General features: G+C 38.2%; 1 protein-coding gene across 10 annotated transcripts in view; it reads right to left on the bottom strand.

Annotated features, from left to right (window-relative positions):
- The window catches only part of robo2 (roundabout, axon guidance receptor, homolog 2 (Drosophila)), an 848,620-nt gene that overhangs the window by 6,279 nt on the left and 821,695 nt on the right, over positions 1 to 20,646 (bottom strand). For 9 of the 10 annotated variants that reach the window (XM_087283262.1, XM_087283263.1, XM_087283265.1 and 6 more), the window contains 4 exon segments: positions 17,352 to 17,511; positions 16,115 to 16,378; positions 13,820 to 14,028; positions 333 to 491 (listed from right to left, as the gene is read on the bottom strand). In XM_087283262.1, coding sequence (XP_087139388.1) covers positions 333 to 491; positions 13,820 to 14,028; positions 16,115 to 16,378; positions 17,352 to 17,511 — 792 coding nt within the window. 10 annotated transcript variants of the gene reach the window in all.

Below are 20,646 nucleotides of genomic sequence, written 5' to 3'. Positions count from 1 at the left end.
TGCAAGAGAGATCTGCTGCTTACTATGAGGTTCATTTTACCGTCTTCAGAAATAGGCTGAAATACCCCAAGAGCCAACTCCATTATGATTATTAATCGTCCCCACCAATTTGGTATGACATTACTGTCTACTAATAAATCATTATTTATTAGAATTTGTCATTTCAGTAACTTAAATATTTGGTCTAAACCAGTCTTTAAAGAGTAATCCCAATAAACATTCCTGGAAGTTTAGAGTGATTATGAATACACTGATTCAGGTTGGAGCTAAACTTTGCAGGACAGTGAACACCAGTGGTCCAAACCAAATCAGGCTTCATTAAAAAATCTCACCATCCGCACTGGCATCACGGCGGTTCGGGACAGTGCCAGGGCCTTTGTGTTTACGTGTGGGCCTTGCTGCCCGCTGGTGCCCCAGACTGTGTGTGCCCACCGTGCTTCCATCTGTGGAGAACGGGCTAGCGGGACGAGGTCTATGAGGTAGACCTTTATCTGCAGAGAGCAAAGAAAATCTTCGGTTAGCATGTTATGTTATTGAAAAGCAACAATATTCACAGAGATGATAAACAAATTTTGAAAGGGAAGCTGGAGAGATAGTTAGTTTGATTCAGAAGCAGCAGCACCAATCAATACGTTTCATTTTCAGGCTGTTGGGGAAAAGGTCAAGGAAGAGACTTCTGAAAATCCAGTGGATGAAGATTTAGGCAATCAAGAAGATTGAAGGAAGTTCAACCTGAAGCATGTAAAAGAAACTGAAGACTCAAGCATCAGATCTTTCCAGTTGATTCAGTCACTCGAAGCGTAAACTGAATCATTGCTGAAAGCCGAAATCCTGTTAAGTGAAAACAGCCGTCACCAAAACCCACCATAAAGATGTTAGTATTTGAACCATGCTTTCAACAACCCTTCAGATAAAAGCGAGAGTTCGCCAGCATAACATGGGAAAGCAGAAAAGAAGCATTATTCTGTTAAGATTAAGCCATTTTGTAGTCGACAGCAGACTTCCAGACTGAAATTCCTTTGTTTCTTCCAAAACCGACCTCTTTTGCTCAGGCTGGTGCCATCCAGACGGTAACCAGCCTTGTCTGCGGCTGCCACCAGGGCTCGCGCAAAGCTGCAATGGGTGAAGAGCGAGCCGTCAGAAGAGCTGCCGGCACTAGACCTCCTGCTGGAGAAGTTTCTGTCATCATCTTCTGAAGCCGAGCCCCAGCCGTTCACCATAGAGCCTGAAGGGGACGGCCGGATGGATGTTAGATTGACCAGATATGCGAGTTTGACATATTCCAGCCAAAATCTACAGATTTCCTTTTAAAGGTATACTTCACTCAAAAAGGAATATTCTATCATCATTTACTCATCCTCCACTGGTGCCTGAGCTGTTTGAGTTTCATTCTGCTGTTTGAGTACAGAAAATAAAATGTTTTGAAAAATGTTGGAAAGATCTAGCGGGGTGGCATGGGTTCGCACTATTTTACTCCCACCAAAAAAAAAAAAAAAAAGCTGTGTCCTGAGGCTTTTATCTGTTCTGGCAAAGCCTCATGACAAAAAAGCCCCCCCCCACTCAATAAAAAATAACTCCTATAATCGCCACTGCTAGTAGTCCTCCATACTACGCTTTTCCTACTATGGATGCCAACAGCTACAGATTCCCAACATTCTTAGAAATATCTTATTTTGTGTTCAACACACACACACACACACAAAAATCATCAACACTTTAACCCAGTCTTAAAATGTCAAATTCACTGAAATATTGTGTTGTAGATCTTAAAATCATTTTAACAGATCTTAATTTTCCCATGTCCAAGTAAATCTACCCAATCGGGTTGAGAACCAATAACCAATAATCCATTTTAAAACTTTTTTTTTATATTTAAGATTTTTTATTGTAAAGAGATACAATTCTGCAATTTTTTTACAGCAAACTCTCCTAATTAAATTCCCTAATCAGGGAAAGAAAATTAAAGCAACACATCTAACATTGTTTTAGATTTGAAACAGCTTTAGTTTTAGAATGAAAACAATCCACGTCCACTCTGGCGTTTCACCTAGCATTTCTGAAAAGATCTCCATCCACACTACACCGCTGAAAACTGAAACTGTCATGGTCCCAAGCGATCATGATTGCTGGTAAACACAAGGTATTGCATAGAACTACAAATACGCCATTAAATGGACTACAAGATTCAGTCATGCATCAATCACACACCTGGCCTAGATTCCCATGATTGCAGACAGACACAGCTGAACTGATTGCTAATACAGCACACACACACTTCATGATGCGTTTTCCTTCCGTGTTTCAACCTTTGTTTGTTTATTCCGGTTTGCTGCCTGTCTTTTTGACCATCTGCCTGTTTATTTGACTACGACTCTAGATTGCCCGTATACATCTGTTTGCTCCTGTGTTGACTGTTGCTTGCCTGACTATCCTGCTAATAAACCCTGCATTTGGATCCGCACCTCTGTTGTCAGCGTCAGCTACAATCACACACACACTCTGGCATGCGCTGCAGTGTATGCGCACGTCTGAGCTCCAGGCAGTCAGCAGGTGCTTTGAGCACAGCTCCCGGGGTGAGAGCAGCACAGGTTGGACAGTTCATGAAGGATCTACCGCTGGATTTCATCTCAGTATACTTGTCAAACGTGATATTTAATTCATCTTGTCTCTATGTAATAGTCTTTTGAATCTATTACTTGTTCTCAGGTAATGCGTTTTGGCTGAGCTTGCCTGTATTTCCTAATTTGTATACATATTGTATGTTATACTTTCATATTGGCCATTATTGATTATTAAAACTGATGTTCAGCAAAGGAGACAGGGTGTGTTTCATATTTTTTGAAGAAAAACGAAAGGAGGCAGTAATATTATAGGCTCCGTTTTGTTATGAATATGCATACAGTGAAGATGACGGTCATATAATATGTAGCTACACTATGCCTCAACACTTTTAGTCTCTGTTAAGTTAATATCTCAATGAAAATAGGCAGTTCCTCTTATAATTTTTTCATTTTTATTGTTAAGACAACGTAGCCAGTATGATGCGAATGACGTTATAAAGTATACTGTTTTTACCCGAAGTGTCCTCGGGAGTTTGTTTTCCATATCAAACTTACGAAGTCTGAACTTAAGAAAAGGATGCAAGACTCAACTTTGTGCAATTAATATTGAGGAAATGGGCCTAATCAGATAGGCGATTGTCTGCAGCCAAGCTTCTGTTTTCAGATGTCTTCGTTTTCCCCATCTACACTGACAAGGAGCAGCACTGTTTCCAAACGAAAAATGGCCTCTTCAGCATTTTCAAAAAGCTCAGTTTTCAGGGCTCGACAATTCCGGGGAGATGTGAATGAATGGCGTAACTGTAGCAAAACTTATGCATTTCAAAACTAAAATTGGTGTATAAGTGTAAACCGTATTAGTGTAAACGAGGCTGTAGAGAAGCGTAATATCTTAACAGGAAAATAAAACACACCAAGATTCACACCCACACAAAAGAATAATGTCCCAGCGAAAAGATTTATGCCATTTAATATTGCTTGGTTCACCAATCCAAGCGGTTCCAGCATGGTTAGGAGTATTTTAATTTGAATCCGCTAACCAATCCTGCTTTCATCCTGCATATAAACGTACACTTGCCACTTGACTACACATCACAAGCCGGGTTTCTTTTGATTGCTGTGATGGGAAAAGAACGCAGCACCTGTGCGTGGCCTGAGGTGAAGCAGCTGATATCACACACGGAAACACGCAGCGTGATCAAAGCAACCACACGGCTGCGTGCTGCTCTTCGTCTTTGGCACTTGTCAGATTTATGGCATGGATTTTTCTGATTGATGGCAACCCGGCACAAACATCCTCGGGGAAGCCGATGCGAGATGGCACGACTTTAGTTTAATGATCCGAGAGTAAAGTTAAGAGAGTTACAGTGGTTGCCGAGGTAACATTTGCTGGTTCCGAGCATGCTTTAAGTTTAACACTGAACTAATTAGGTGTCAGTGACAGATTTATGATGGATGTGTTGTCACAGTTTTTCCAAGTTAAAACGGTTTCTGTAAAACACTCGACAAGAATAAACACTGCAGTGCAGTCATTTAGTTTCGCTGCTTCTCAGCGATCCTGCAGGTGGGCCGCAAGAAAATGAACTCTCAATATTATACTATCATTTTTGGAATTCATAACTAATATGCTAAATTAAAATGATGGAAGTAATGTACTTTCTCCTGTTCTCTAATTGATAACTTCAAACTCGGCACAAAAACAGCCGCATGATCGCGTCTACAACTAGTAGGCCTACACGTAAGTCTGTTCATTCACAAACTATGCATGAAGTGAAAGTCTCTCTTTGTGTATTTTTGTGTGAACTATTTAATATTTCCACATAGTTGTCCAAATTAATGCCCTGTGAGTGTTTTATAACGGTCACGCGCCCATTATACAGGAGGGTCAAGGGAAGCTCAATGGCGTTTCTGTCATAGACTGTGAAATAAACTTGCATTTGAGCTTCAGACGCGCTCTGGTGGAGCTGTTCACTGTTCCTGTCAGCGATCTCCCAATAATATCCAGCTGTAACCCTACTGTTATCAGATCAAGGCGTTTCACCAGATTTACATTACATTTGTCTGTATATTTTTGAATAGTAGATATCAATAATAGATATTGAGTCAGTCGTAGAATATATGTATATATATATATATATATATATATATATATATATATATATATATATATATATATATATATATATATATATAAAACATGGTTAGTTAATAAAAGTAAATAATATAGTAAGTACAGTATTATAGTTATTAGTAAATAAAATTTTATATATATTTTTTAGAAAATGCTAATAATAGAAAATAATATATAATATAGAACAATATATAAATATATATTTTTATTTGTTAATAAATAAAAAATGAATTGAGCATTTCATGCAAACATTTTAGAGAAAATGTCAGACAGGTGGCCCTTCAAAAATTGATCGGAGAAAGAAGTGAGCCCAGAAGTGGAAAAGGTTAAGTGCTTAAGTTGACATTAGTTGACATCACACTTTGGTGTGGATTTGATTGAATATCTAGTAGGAGTTTGCTACAATGCGATACAATAAGGATTATAACTTTCTGTCAGGTTTCAGATTTTACTCCAAGATACTTTTTTGTAGGTACTGGAACAAACCATTTGTCTGTAAATGTTTGTTCAAGTACTTAACTTGAAGGTCACTTCGTTGAAAGTTTGTAGGTGGTGCTATCAAGCCACTTTGAGTTCTGAAACCCACATCAGTTTACCACTTCTGTTGTGTGTGTAAAGTTTTGTTAGTTTTCAGTCATTTTTAGACCCTCAGAAATGTGATTACTTTGGACAAAAATGTGTGAATAATAATAATCATAATAATAACAACAATAATAATTTGACCATGAGGGCCCTCATGCATAATAATAATAATAATAATAATAATAATAATAATAATAATAAATTTATAATAATAATAATACTAATGCTACTACTACTACTACTACTAATAATAATAATACAATTAATGCTGGATAATTATTGTTGATATTGTTATTAGTATTATAAATCTTTATCACTATATTGTATAAAAAGTAAATACTACTTGTTGACTCCATATACAGTAAAACTCTAAGAAAACACATTATATTACCTCCAAACACAACAAACAATTTTAAAGTACTAACCTAAATTTAGTTTTCCCCTTTTGTCTAAAAACGAAAAGAATATGATGCGAAAAAATCTCTTCCTGGCAGTTTCTTCCTTTTAATTTCCCCTCAAACTGCATATGGCTTTGTTTCACTACAAAAAAAAAAAAAAGTTGAGTCCCTCGAGACCGTCTCTCAGCAAAGCAAGTCTGCGTATAATGAATTGGATGTGCTGGCGGAGACAGCGGCGGGTACAGAGCTGCACATCAGAAGGGATGGATCCTGCCGAATACCTGCACTACGCCTCAGCAACTCCTGCCTCCTCCAGAGACGACAACCTCTCTAACAACCAGCCACCAAAAAACACAGCCCCAAAATACCAACCTTCACTCTTCGCAGAATAATAATGCTGGCAGCTGCAAAACAATAACAATTCTCTGGCCAAAACAAATTCTGGATCACGTTCGCAAACCCAAATGTTTTTATACAGCGCAGCGTAGCATGAAGAGAACTTGCCACAAATTGTTGCTAATTTGAAGTTGGCAGCCATGAACGGCAAACGTTTGAAGCTAGAATACTGTAGCTGCTATCTATCTTTCTCCTGAATTACTATAAACTGTTAACGCTCGATAAAATGTAAAAAAAAAAGGGTGCAATGAGTTAGCATTATTTCACCATCAATTATTAACCTAGTTGAATTACCAAACAATTTTTTTATATCTCAAAAACAAGCAATATTACGAATGTATATTGAATACTACTGTATTTATAGCAGATACTATAGTGCTTATGACCCATATTATAGTAAAGTGATACATATCTTATCATGTGAAAATGTGTTTGTGCCATTAAGCCTCATCCACACTAGTAATTGGCAGCAGCAAAGCGACAAGTGACTGTTCTTTTCAACGGAGAGTGAGTGACTTCTGGCAACCTCCGTCTACACGAGCAACAGCAACCATTGGTGACCAGGTGGGTGTGTTGAGCAAGGCGAAAAAGTTGAGAATCATCAACTTTATGCAAATGAAGAGCGACTTTCATGAGCAACAACCAATAGAATTACCAGTAGAGCTCACATGACCCTCTCTTATCTTGCTCAGAGGCTGGTTGTATTCTCCTTGCTGTAGACCTACACAGATCCGTGTTAGAAGTAGGTCGCCACCTAGAGCGACAGGCAGCTAAAAAGTTGCTGCTAGTGTAAATAAGGCATTAATGATGTATTTGGCACAAGAAAAATAAGAAAAAAGGACTTTGGAGTGGCCTAGTCAAAGTCCTGAGCTGAATCCAATTGAGATCCCGAGGAATGACCTTGAAAAGGCTGTTAATGCTTGAAAAAACTTCAGTGTGGCTCAACTACAACCATTCTGCAAAGATGAGGGGACCAAAATTTCTCCACAGTGCTGTAACAGACTCATTGCAAGTCATTGAAAACACTTGATTGCAGTATTTGCTGCTAAATATGGCTCAATCAGGCTATTAGAACATTTATTTGACACAGTGCTACGTAGTTTCCATCAATAATGAAAACGTTAATTTAAAAACTGCATGATGTCTTTTATTGCGTTATAATTGACTAGTATTTAAATTAGTTTCATGATCTGAAACATTAAAGTGTGACAAACATGAAAAAAAAAATCAGTAAATCAGCAAATACTTATTCACATCACTGTATATTATACAATTTACAACACTTTGTTAATGAATGATCCTTGATACTGTATTATTAACTAAAGTGAACTAATAAACTGCAATACTGTAGTATACTTTACTTTTTACCAGATTAATCTGTGGTGTATTGTAGTGTATTATAGCCTATAGTTGTTGAAAACTACAGTATTGGGTAATCTGTTTATTTTACTATAATTGTTGTGTAGCAACTGTAGAAACATAACTGATTCATTCTGATTCAGTACTTTACAATATGCCTATTTCAGGTGGACGCCATTTTAGTAACAAAAGCGAGGCTGCGGTGGGAAGAAACCCGGAAGTATAGGATCAGCACTGTAAACATTGCAGCAATATGCTGTGGACCACAAACCTCCAGCTGTTGCCGTGACTTCAGAATGGGTAAACATCACTTCAATACCATGGGGACGCTTCCCTGCTTCAGCCTATGTGACCCGGTGAGCGATAAAACAATGCAGTCGTCTGCAGCACACCCTCATGTTGTCTGTAATAGTGTTGTCCCGGTACTGAACTTTGTAAAAGGTCATTTCCTGCTAACATTTAAGTGCTGCTGAGCGCGTTTTAAAACACAGCTGATTTGCTATAGTATTCACTGGTTCTTAACAGAAATGACTGTGATTGGCCGTAAAGGTCATCAGCTCGCAGTTTTCACCAAGTGCTCACACAGATACACGGACACTGGATCAGTTTAAAGCCATGAATATCAGTCGACTCATCAGTATGTTTGCACTCAGTAAACATCAGTGAAGTGCAGTTAACTGATAACCTTAACGGCCAATCACAGTCATTTCTGTTGAGCACATGAGCACAATAGCAAATCAGGGGTGTTTAAAAACGCAACAGCGCTAAAATGTCACCGGGAAATGGACGTTTTTCTTAAATTTATGTACTGATTGATGCCAAAATTCACTATTGTGATAAGTCTTATATAGTGAAAGAATCAGTGCATTAACTTGAGTTGGTTCAATGGCATCTAAAATTTGTGTTTGGGAAAGAAACGTTAGCTAACAAGCGCCATTTCCCTTAACTTAGCTAAAAATGAGGTCTGGTATCCCTTTTTATTTTCACTATACATTCAGAACAGACCTTTGGGTCACTCGGAAGGCGGTGAAATTATAAATTTGTCACTTTCTTTTCACTGATAAGATATACAGCGAGTTACACAAAGTTCCTGTGTGACTTCAGGCGATACTTCCCGGTTTCTTCCCACCGCAGCCTCAGTTTCGCATTAAAAATGGCTGCCACGTAAAATCAGTCCATAGAATGATTCAAAAACACAACAGTATTAACTATAAATTACTATAGTTTTTTTTATTCAGAATAAAAAGAGATAATAAGCTGTAGAAATTAAATATAGTAAACTCAAAAGTCTTTTGCACATAAATATGAAATACCTATCAGTCATGCCTCAAGATAAGAATTAGGATACGTCATCCATGGTCAACACGGACCGACGGAGGCCTGCTACTATTATCTGAAGTGATTTGATTCAGTTCTTTTGAATGGAAGTTCCCCAAACCTGTAACGTATAATTTAAATATCAGCAATCACATATGAAAAAAAAAGTGGATAAATATGGAGCTGACACAAAAAAAAATCATGGATTTCACAGCGGCTATTTTTGACATTTTCCATTTCAATAATCCACAGTTAATATTAACGGCTCGGCTAAATGGAGTTGCGCAGGACTATAAAACTCATCCAACACCCTGCTGCCACTACAGCTGATTTACACTGCCCCGAGCCCTCATCTGCATATCGTTAAACATCATAATCATTCCCCTTGACGAGGAGGAGGAGACGCCGCCTCGGGACACGTGACCTCAGCCACTGCAAGGGTTTATGGGAGCCGAACGGAGCAGGACGGTGAGCTCACTGCACACATTACAACTCCCATAAACACCCTCACTGTTTCACAAACTCACTCAGGGTTGTGCATGCCATAAATAATCAACCATGATTAAGAGAAATATGTCCCAGTGATCTTTGAATTCACTTCAAATAAGCAAAATAAATAGTTTTTTTGTTGTTTCTGCCGTTGTGGAACAATCTGGCCCATGAGATCGGAATGGCACCATCACAATCTATTTTTATATCCGCTTTAAAAACATACCTGGAAAGTTTGGCCTATTAATGTTATAATAGTTTTGTCGATTGCTTTATCTCTAAATATATTCTGTTGTTTATTTCTGTTTTCTCTATATTATTTTACTAAATATTGCTCTGTTTTATGTACAGCACTTTAGTCAGTCTTGTGGCTGTTTTTAAATGTGCTTTATGATTAAATGAACTTGACGAGAAATAGCCTGTTTTATTGCCTTCAGAAAGGACAGATCTCTGCTTATGGGCCTTGAAGTCACCCGGCACTAGTGTAGTGTAGATCTATCTATCTATCTATCTATCTATCGACCATCCGATTGTCCATTTATACATCCATCATCCAACCATCCATCCATCCATCCAACCTTCCATCCATCCATCCATCCATCCATCCATCCATCCATCCATCCATCCATCCATCCATCCATCCATCCATCCATCCATCTATCTATCTATCTATCTATCTATCTATCTATCTATCTATCTATCTATCTATCTATCTATCTATCTATCTATCTATCTATCTATCTATCGACCATCCGATTGTCCATTTATACATCCATCATCCAACCATCCATCCAACCTTCCATCCATCCATCCATCCATCCATCCATCCATCCATCCATCCATCCATCCATCCATCCATCCATCCATCCATCCATCTATCTATCTATCTATCTATCTATCTATCTATCTATCTATCTATCTATCTATCTATCTATCTATCGACCATCCGATTGTCCATTTTTCCATCCATCATCCAACCATCCAACCATCCATCCATCCATCCATCCATCCATCCATCCATCCATCCATCCATCCATCCATCCATCCATCCATCCATCTATCTATCTATCTATCTATCTATCTATCTATCTATCTATCTATCTATCTATCTATCTATCTATCTATCGACCATCCGATTGTCCATTTTTCCATCCATCATCCAACCATCCAACCATCCATCCATCCATCCATCCATCCATCCATCCATCCATCCATCCATCCATCCATCCATCCATCCATCTATCTATCTATCTATCTATCTATCTATCTATCTATCTATCTATCTATCTATCTATCTATCTATCTATCTATCTATCTATCTATCTATCTATCTATCTATCTATCTATCGACCATCCGATTGTCCATTTATCCATCCATCCATCCATCCGTCCGTCTATGACTATTTATCTACCTCCACCCTCATCAAGCACAATGATAATGCATACATCTCTGCCTGATTAAAGAAACATATCTGTCTCATTTTTTGTCTAAGTCCTGTGCTAAAATGCAGAACAGAGGACTTTTAGTTTCTAACCCCGCAATGTCATACCCTTCACTTGTCCCTTATGACAGACGGCCCATAAAACCCTTTCAATAAGTTGTAAAATGGAAATAGTGCCTCCTGCCTTCAATGGGGAAATGGAAGCATGAACGTGAGAGTTATTCGAAATCTTCATGAGAAAAATGCAGACAACAGGGGATGCACATTAAATGTTTTTCTCTTCTCCCAGAACAAAATGTAATGATAATACACAACATTACAATTTAAACAATTTAAAATGACATACATTTTTGGAAAACACAATTTACTGTGATACGCAATTTAAATCTTAGTCTCCCTCCTGAAATGTATTGTCCCTTCATTCCCATCTTAAGTCAGTCTCTCATATTAGTGATTATAGTTTATCCCCAAATGCCTGAACAAACTGAATTCCAGTGTGCTCATTTCCAGGTGAAAAACACAAGCACCCAGCCACACACGCAAGCATAATGACAAAACAATACATCTATTTACAGACAAGCAGAGCGAAACATATCATTTTACCATGCTTCTATCTCTGCAGGGCAAACAAAGCCGACACATGCTGTACACATGTGAATAAATCATGAACGCTTCCCATATAAACATTAGCAGTACAAACTCAAAGCGCCCCGCTGGACTGAAATATGCTGCTTTTAGATTAGAGATCAGTACCTCTGTTTCGTTGTCTTATCTGTACGCTGCACATGCTGCTGAATTGTAATTTGATATGTGGGTAGATCATATCATTTGCACTCTCTGACCAAATGAACTGGATTTTAATTAACTTTTTTTTATACAAAAATTATGTATTTTTTTCTCTTTCGAAGCTGGGTTCAAACCGAAATCCTGAAATGACTTAGGAGAGACAAAGATTTTCAGATTACAAAAACGACGGAAGAGATAATGAGCAAATGAAATGACCACCCCTGCCGAGCTCAAAGATAATACACTAAAAGCACATAATCAGTAGCGGACATCTAACTGCGCACCGGTACAAAGGTTCAAATCTCTTTGTGAAGAACTTCAGAATGTCTTCTCTCACAAAAAAAGTTGACAAATTAATTCGTATGAATAATTTTGGGCTTGACTATTTGTATATGTAATGTGTATTACTATAGATGGATATAAATTATTATTATTTTTTTAGGGGTTTTTACCTTTATTGATAGGACAGCGGAGATGTAGAGACAGGAAAGTGTGGGGAGCAGAGATAGGGGAAGGATCAACAAAGGACCTTGAGACGGGAATCGAACTCAGGTTGCTGCGAGCACCTCGGTGCTATGTGTCGACGCACTAACCACTAGGCTACTGGCGCAGACTATTTTTTAAAATCTAGATTAATATCACGGTAATCTTGAAATCAATCTAGACCAAATGCCGAAGGCATTCAGAATATGTGTGCTATCCAAATAATGATTAAAAATAAGTCTTTGAGAACGGGTTTCTCAAGCCAGGTGGCGCATTAGACCAGGGGCTCATCTCCTGTTTCCAAAATGCATTACAAACTGCTTGAGAAACTGTTCTACTATGATAATTGATGATGAAAATAAAAGATGTTCAATAAGATGTACTTGTGTTTACGAACTGTTTATTCAGTTACTGTAGGCCTACATAAGCTCGAAACAGTGATTTTTGATTACCTTAATCCAACTAAAGTCATAACTGAACTAAACAGAAATGGAATTAAGATATGTGGAGTATGCATGTATTAGTGGCATTATTGAAGTAAACACGGCAATCAAACTATTACTGTCATGTAGGACTTTTCGCCATATCTTCTGACCAGATCCACACGCGTGGCTGTCAGTAAAGGACCACACACTTACACACATTGCGAAATGTGGAAGCTTTCTTCTTTTCATTTGGCGTGCGTTATTATGTTCCATAACACTTTCACCAGTCCTAACTTCTTATTTGCGTCTAATACCCCAGTTTTTCACAGGGGCATGAATGAAATGTTCATTAGTGAATGTGAAACTGCCGAACTCCTTAATTATATTATCGTCTATCAAGACAAATAACTAGATTACTGATGTCCATGTAAGCGTAGTCAGTAGTGTCTTCGAAGCAAGTGAAAGATCCAGAAGGGCATCCTGCTGATTTTTTGTCGGCTCACCGGTTTGACTTTCATTTACCGACATTCATTTTAAAAAGCACCCGGTTCATCTTATTTGTGTATGTTTTACTCGAATGCATAAACTCTACAGGTGCCTGATGTGGAGCTAACATTAATGAGATTCACTCTAGTGAACTGCATCCATGTTAGCACATCACGTTTGATGTGGTAATTTCATATTAGGAACACACACAGGTTCGAAGACTCATTCTCGCCCCCTACAGTGCAATTTGGCCAGGTATTAATCCGCGCTAAAATATCAAGGTGAAAGTCATCATAGCTTGCATAGAATAGACCCAGCTCCCAACCCAACTTTGAGAATAGATTAACGACGATATTTTTTTATACCCCGATAAGAGTCTTGCGTTAACGCAGGACGTTAGTGCTGATAACGGCCCACCACTAGTATTTATATAGCGTATTTATTGTGTTTGGTCATATGGGAGGAGGGTGGTAACTCTACACCACCATCAGTGTGCAGCATCCAATTGGATGGGCCACAAGACAACGGCGCCAGTGCGCTCATTACACACCAGCTATTGGTGGAGTTGAGAGACAGTGATAGATCCAATCCAGTGGATGGGGATTATTGGGAGGCTATGATCAGTAAAATGGAATAAATTTCGCCAGGACACTGGGGTTACACCCCTACTCTTTATCATGGGATTTTTAATCACCTCGGTTTAACGTCTCATCCGAAAGACGTCATTCACTGACAGTATAGTGTCCCCTTCACTATACTGGGGCATTAGGACCCACACAGACCACAAGTTGAGCACCCCCTGCTGGCTTCACTAACATCACATCCAACAGAAACCTAGTTTTCCCAAGTGGTCTCCCATCCAGGCTCAGCCCTGCTTAGCTTTAGTGAGTTTCTTATATAAATAAACTTTCCGTGCCTTTAATGTGAAACAATGTGACTTTAGCACATGCAAAAAATGTGCACTTACCCGTAACGGAGCTGTCTAAGTTGTCCATGCTGGAGCCTGGCGTGTGTTCAGTGCCCCTAATTGGTGGCGACATCTCGTATCCTTCATCCTCCTCATCATCGTCATCTTCATCAGGGAGATCGGTCTCGATGTCAGACACTAAGGTGCTGGAGACGTAGCCCACGGGTGGTGCGGGGGCCTGGGGCGGGTAAGGCCCACCCTGCATGTGCCTGCGGAGAATTCCAAAGAAGTCAAACAGGAACATACCATGCTTTTTTTATTTGCATAACCAAGCAAGGGTTGTCAGTGGGAGACAAAGGGTGTCAATGAGAGACAAGCCCAGACAAAAGAGAAAAGCATGGGGTGTGCTGTCTGTCAGGCGAAATTTGGTATTCCTAGAACATTCCTTGTCATCTCTCGGATGAATTGGGACAATTCGGCTAATTCAGCAGCGCCACGGTTTGCATGCTAACACAATGACCTACTAATTGCAGCTTGAAGAGGATACAATGGCAACCACCACAGGCATGTCTTCGCTGGCCTGTCACCCACAAGACAGCTAGGTTTGATGACAGCCCCACTGTGTGTCTATATATATATATATATATATATAAATACATGTGTGTGTGTGTGTGTGTGTGTGTACCGTGTGTGTTTGTGCAGTGGTGCTGCTTAGGATTCGAATATAATTATGGGCTCTTCTCTGTCGTCAAAAACGCACTATGAGCAACATACTCATTATGGCGGCAACATGACATCTTCCTCCTGACAAGTGGCGGTCGTTCACTTACAGTGCCGAATGTAATAAGTGGGAAGTTGGATTCTCTAGGAAAGACAGGATGAAGCATGGCTTTAGCATGCCGGGTTTATAAAAAAAAAAGCTTTATGCTGTCTAGGGTTTATGACTACAAATTGTTTTCACCGGTAATTCAACTACATTCTTTTTAAAATGATTAAATTCAAGCTTTTATTGAAAATTTTTAACACAACACTTCAAATAAACGTAGAGTTTTTGTCATGTTTCTAGTTCAAATATCATCAACAACAACAACAAAAACAACAACAAAACCTCCAATTATTTATTCATTCATTCATTTTCCTTCGGTTTAGTCCCTTTATTCATCAGGACTAAGAACACAAAAAAGTTATTCATCAACGTCTAAAAACGTTTCTTGATTGACAACCTTTTCAGAAATTTGAACTAGAAACAAGACAAAAACTCTACTGAGGAAACTTTTTTTTTTTTTTTTTGCAGTGTTGTGGTGTAAGATTTCAATAGAGGATTTCGGTTTTATTAAAATTTAATAATTTTAGGAAGAATGTAGTTGAATTAGCCATGAAAACAATTCCTAGTCACACACCTTGGACAGCAAAATGTTAGGGTTAGGGTTATATATATATAATATGTAAATTATGTACATATATTATGTAAATATGTTACATTTGTTACATGTAAAAGCTATAAAGTAGTGAATAAAATAAACTCAAACTTTAGCCATGTCCAATTGATAAGCACAATTTCATCGTTCACTCAAAATAAAACTGTCATTATTTACTTTCCCATGGCAATCTCAAACCTTTTTTTTTTTGTTCTGTTGAACAGAAGAATATATTTTGAAGAATGTTGGACAACTACTGTATAAACACTGACTTCTATAGTATTTGCTTGTTTCCTACCATGGATGTCAATGGTTTTCAATAAAAGCGGTTGTTAGTAGATCGGATATGATTGTGGCCAGAAGTTAACGAGAATTATTTATATTATTTATAAAATTTCTCATTTATTGTATTTTATAAACGTCTACCCCCACCCTAACCCTTAACCCAATTATCACAGTAATGTAAAAACAGTTGTTGTGCTGAGAATAATTTATGTTATTTATTAAATTACCCAATAAATTGTGGTTTTTAATGTCTACCCCCACTCCAACCCTAAACTCAACTGTCACAGTACTGTAAAAATATTAATAATTGTTATAAAAAAATGCTGCTATATTAATGTGCATATCACACTTCCAGCCGGCCGCGCATCCGATCTAGACTTTACCAATAAAAGCTTGAATTAAAAAAATGTAATATAATTAATTATATTAATATTTATATTATTATATTAATATAATTAAATATATTAATATTTAATATAATTAATATAAATTAACAGTTGAATTAGCCATGGAAACAATTCCTAGTCATAAACCCCAGACAGTATAAAGCTGATATATAAATATAAATACTATTAAGTAGTGAATTAAAACAAATACAAATGTTTCCCTTATTTTATGGCATGATGAACCAAATCTTTAAGTCAAATCTTACCAAGTCTGTTTAGCCATGTCCAATTGATAAGCACGGGTAAGCTCATCTAGGTGGGCTTGGAGCATGGGCTGCATTTCTTCACGTGGAGATGGGCTCAGTGTGGCTGTGGACTGTTTGCCAAAGGAAACTGCAGCAGGAGAAGAAGCCACACCCCTAATGGGAGGAGTTGGCACCCGCTCTTCCTCTTCCTCCAGCTCATCCTCTAAACCCTGATGGAGGTACGTCTGCACTGGCAATGGTGGGCCCCAACCATCACTATCATATCTAGAACAAATGAAACAAAATCTAAATAGTCCTAAGACAAATCCCTGAGGCACCCCCACCAATTATGTGTGTTTATTAAAAAAAAGAATTATTACAAAATTTCCGTCTACACAACATTTATGGATATTATGAGTCTCAGGTTTATAAACATAATAGTAACTATGTAAGGTTTGTGTTCAATACAATAAATCTAAAGGGATTAACTCGTGTATGAATACAGGCTGATCTGCCGGAATGACTCTGTTTTTTCCCCCCTTTTTTATTTCCCAGAACTGTGCTTATACATGCTGAAATAATGCATGTCATAAAGCCAACGTTCATTAAAGGAATTTGTCAGTGCACATCCCGTAGGACATAACAGTTTTAATCTGAAGCCATTAAAGACAGTGGTGAGATTTACAACGCAGAAGACTACTCATTTGCCAGAGAGCCTATTAAGCCGGATGACTCTCCGAGATGGAAATTAACAGGGCTGAAAGGCAAGCACACCTCTCAGGCAGGATGTTTAATTTGTATTACCACCTTGGTGTTTTCGTTTTTAACTATACAGATGGGTTGACGCTGATGTCAGACCAGAGAGAAGTGCCATCAGAGTTGCAAGTATATTAAAAGTTGCTGAGCGTGAACAGTTTGTCAAACAGGGCTTTAATATTATCACACATTGGCAGAAACGCTTTGTCTATTTATAACAGACAACAAATAAATCATTTGGGTAAAGGCGGCTTCATTAACTCCCGAAGGAATAAATAAATACTATTAGCGGATTTACGGATGGTATTAACTAGCAAGAATGAGGCTTTGAATAATTTCTAATGCACAGCATGGCTGGTTTTACTGTAAAGCACTGCTTTTATCACTTGATGAGATAAATCCAAAGCGTAATTAAATGGATCATCATCTCTAGATATTGTAGATGTGACCACTAAATTGGTAGTATGAAAAGTAAAGCTAAATGAGCGGTTTAGGACCCTACCCTCCTCCATCATGGTGCTCTGAGGCGTAGTGGTCCATCTCTGTGCCAGGAAGAGGGTGGATGGGAGGAGGAGGAAGTGGAACGTTCGCCCAGTTGGAGCCATTCATCTTGGTGGGCTTGACGTTTGCTTTGGTCTTCTTCTTCTTACCACCTTTTCCACCTACAATATCGAAAGTCATAGGTGTTCGTTAGTTTTAACACAAAATTATGTCACATGCCAGTACATTTTCACCATTAAAAGAACATTTTTTAGTTTCCATTTAAAGGGATAGATCACCCAAAAATTTTCTTATAATTCCCTGACCAATGGCTAATTTCAAACCATCGGAACCTTGTTGGAAACCTATAAACATTGACTTCCATAGTATTTGTTTTCCTACAATTGATGTCAATGGTTACAGGCTTAGACATGTCAAGTATCAAGCTAGCAGTATAGAGTCCCCATCAATATACTTGGGCGTTGGGACCCTTACAGACTGCAGGTTATGTGCCCCCTGCTGGTCTCACTAACATCACTTCCGGCAGCCATCTAGCTTTCCCATGTGGTCTCCCATTCAGGTACTGCCCTGCTTAGCTTAAGTGGGCAACGATCTGAGAGTTGCACAGAGCTAGCTGCTGACATTTTACCACAGTTGATGTCAATGGCTACAGGTTTACAGCATTCTTAGAAATGTCAAAAGCAAAAGTCCAAGGCATTCAAAAAGTAAGTGGAAAAATTAAAGAGCCTTTATTAACATTATTGAATATGTTATAAAAATAATATTATTAAAAAAACAGCACTCTTGTGCGTCACACCTATGCATTTTGGCAAAAAAAGAGCTTGTGATCACAATAAGTCATGATCAGCAGTGATCCACTCATGGCAGACCGTTTGTAAACTACAATTCCCATCATGCTGTTTCACACACACCGGTTGCTGTTCACCATTGATGACGCACACACAGCTGAATTCCATCATCACTGATTGTCTGTACTACTTATACACCACACACACACCAGTTTAGGGCAGCATCTTTGTTTGCTGTATTAAGTGTTTCCAGTTCTTTGTTTTGCCGGCCGTATTTTGGACACAAACCTACACTTTTGTTGTATGCTTTTTCGCCACATGTACTGAGCTTATGCCTGTTTGATGACTATGATTAGGATGTCCTGTTTGTTCCTGCTTTGCTCCTGTATTGACCATTGCCTGTCTGTGCGACTAATCCTATTAAAGCACTTGAATCCTTACTTTTGTTGTCCTCGACCCGCTTGCACACGTGACACAAAAATGCAGTTTTTTTAAAAATAGCCATGTTAATAATGGATTTTTAATTTGTTTAACTTACTGTCTAAGTGCCTTACACTTGTGACTTTATTGTTTATCCAAACGAATTCCTTATCCAAAGAGTAACGCCACATTAATTACCCCTGAAGCACTTTTTGTTTAATTTTTGATTTTTATAGTTCAAAATATATTATTTTGTGTTCAGAAGAAGAAAAACAAAAACTCAAACTAACTTGGAGCACGTCAAAGTTTGAGAAAATAATGAAAGAATTAAAAAAAGGAAATTGGTTAGTTTTTTTCCCTTTAACAAACAGTCGAAAAATTATCTTTGCTGCTTATTCAAACTATTTATTTATAGTAAGCTGAATCAACACAATTTTAGATTTTATTTTGGAATAACTTAATATTTTTTACGTTCGACCAACTTAATTCGTTCATTAATTTTTTTTCCTTCAGCTTAGTCTCCATTTTAGAGGTTGCCACAGCGGAATGAACTGCCAACTATTCCAGCATATGTTTTACGTAGCGGATGCCCTTCCAGCCGCAACCCAGTATCTGGAAACATTCATACGCAATCATTTAGTTAATGCAATTCACTTGTACCACATTTCTTTGGACTGTGGGGGAAATCAGAGCACCCTGAGGAAACCCACGCCAACAGGGGGAGACCATGCAAACTCCATACAGAAATGCCAACTGGCCCAGCTGGGACTCGAACCAGCGATATTCATACTGTGAGGTGACAGTGCTAACCACTGAGCCACTATGATCAATCAACTTTAATTACAATTAAAGTTAACTTAGGTCAAGGTCATAGTCAACTTTATTTATATAAAACCTTAAAAAAACATGAATGTTGCTTCACAAACATGACAACAATAATAAAGAATTTGAGTGACAGGACAAGATATGCTACAATAAAATAAAATAAAAATAAATAAATAAATAAATGTAAAAAATCGATATAGTTAATGAGTGCTAAATAACTCATTTCTATCAACAGGCCGGAGAGAAGGGGTAGGTTTTGACACATTTTTTTAAAAACACAATGTAGATGAAGCTCTGATTTCTAAAGGTAATGTCTTCCAAAGTTTTGAATAATAGACTAAGAAGGCTCTGTCTCCTTTTGTTTTCAAGTGGGATTTAATAGCAATTAGCAGGAGCTGAGCAGAAGACCTAAGGGATTTTAATCAATTTGTGTTGGGACAACATGAAGGAACTATGTGGAACCCAGCATTTTTTACAGTGAATGCTTGAAATTCTCTATACTACGTTAAGACTCCTGCAATGGCACTGTCAAATGCAATTTCTAGTATTTTACCATGTAAAACTTCTCTATACACACTCCATTTATAAACCTCTCAAGAGCCAACATGGCCACAATAGAAATCTCAAGGCTGCGCGGTGAAAGAAGCTGTTTACAGCATGTCAATAGTCAAAGACTGAAGACTCAAATTACTGAAAAAAACCTTTGACCTCTATTCAAGAAACTTGATGGAATCTCTTTGCTCACAAGTTTGCAAGTATTCATTTAATGTTCTTTAAACTTTGAAAACAGAAGTTTTGAAAGAGAAAAAAAGCTGTTAAACTTGAATTATGTTGCATCAACAATCTCCCTGGACAAACGCTTTGGCACACTTGCCCAAGAAGCAGTCCGCGGGATAGTAATTAATCACTCTTCTGTCAGATTCTAATTAACAAAACCATCTAAATGTAACGGCCATCAATGCCAGATGAAGACGTTTGGGATGAGGATGTGATGTATCTGCGTGTTCTCCGCAGACTACATACAGAGGCGGCAAGATTCATTACTGTAAATTATTAATACTGCCGCTGGCAAACTCGACATGACCAGTGCTTTCTCGCGTGTTGCCAGATCCTCGTGAGTTTCAAGCCAGGCATAGAATAGCTGAGACTGAAGGAGGCCAAAGCACGGCCAAGTGCAAACGGGGGGAAAAACCTTCACTGGCAGCACTTGAGCTGTATGGGATCCTATCTGTCATCATCTGCTTCTGTCTGCCAATGGCCTCT

The sequence above is a fragment of the Danio rerio genome, chromosome 15 (genome assembly GCF_052040795.2).
Source record: "Danio rerio strain M-AB ecotype USA chromosome 15, GRCz13ab, whole genome shotgun sequence".
NCBI lineage: Eukaryota > Metazoa > Chordata > Actinopteri > Cypriniformes > Danionidae > Danio > Danio rerio.
The sequence above is the reverse complement of the archived record's forward strand: the minus strand, read 5'-3'. Positions and strand labels throughout refer to the sequence as shown.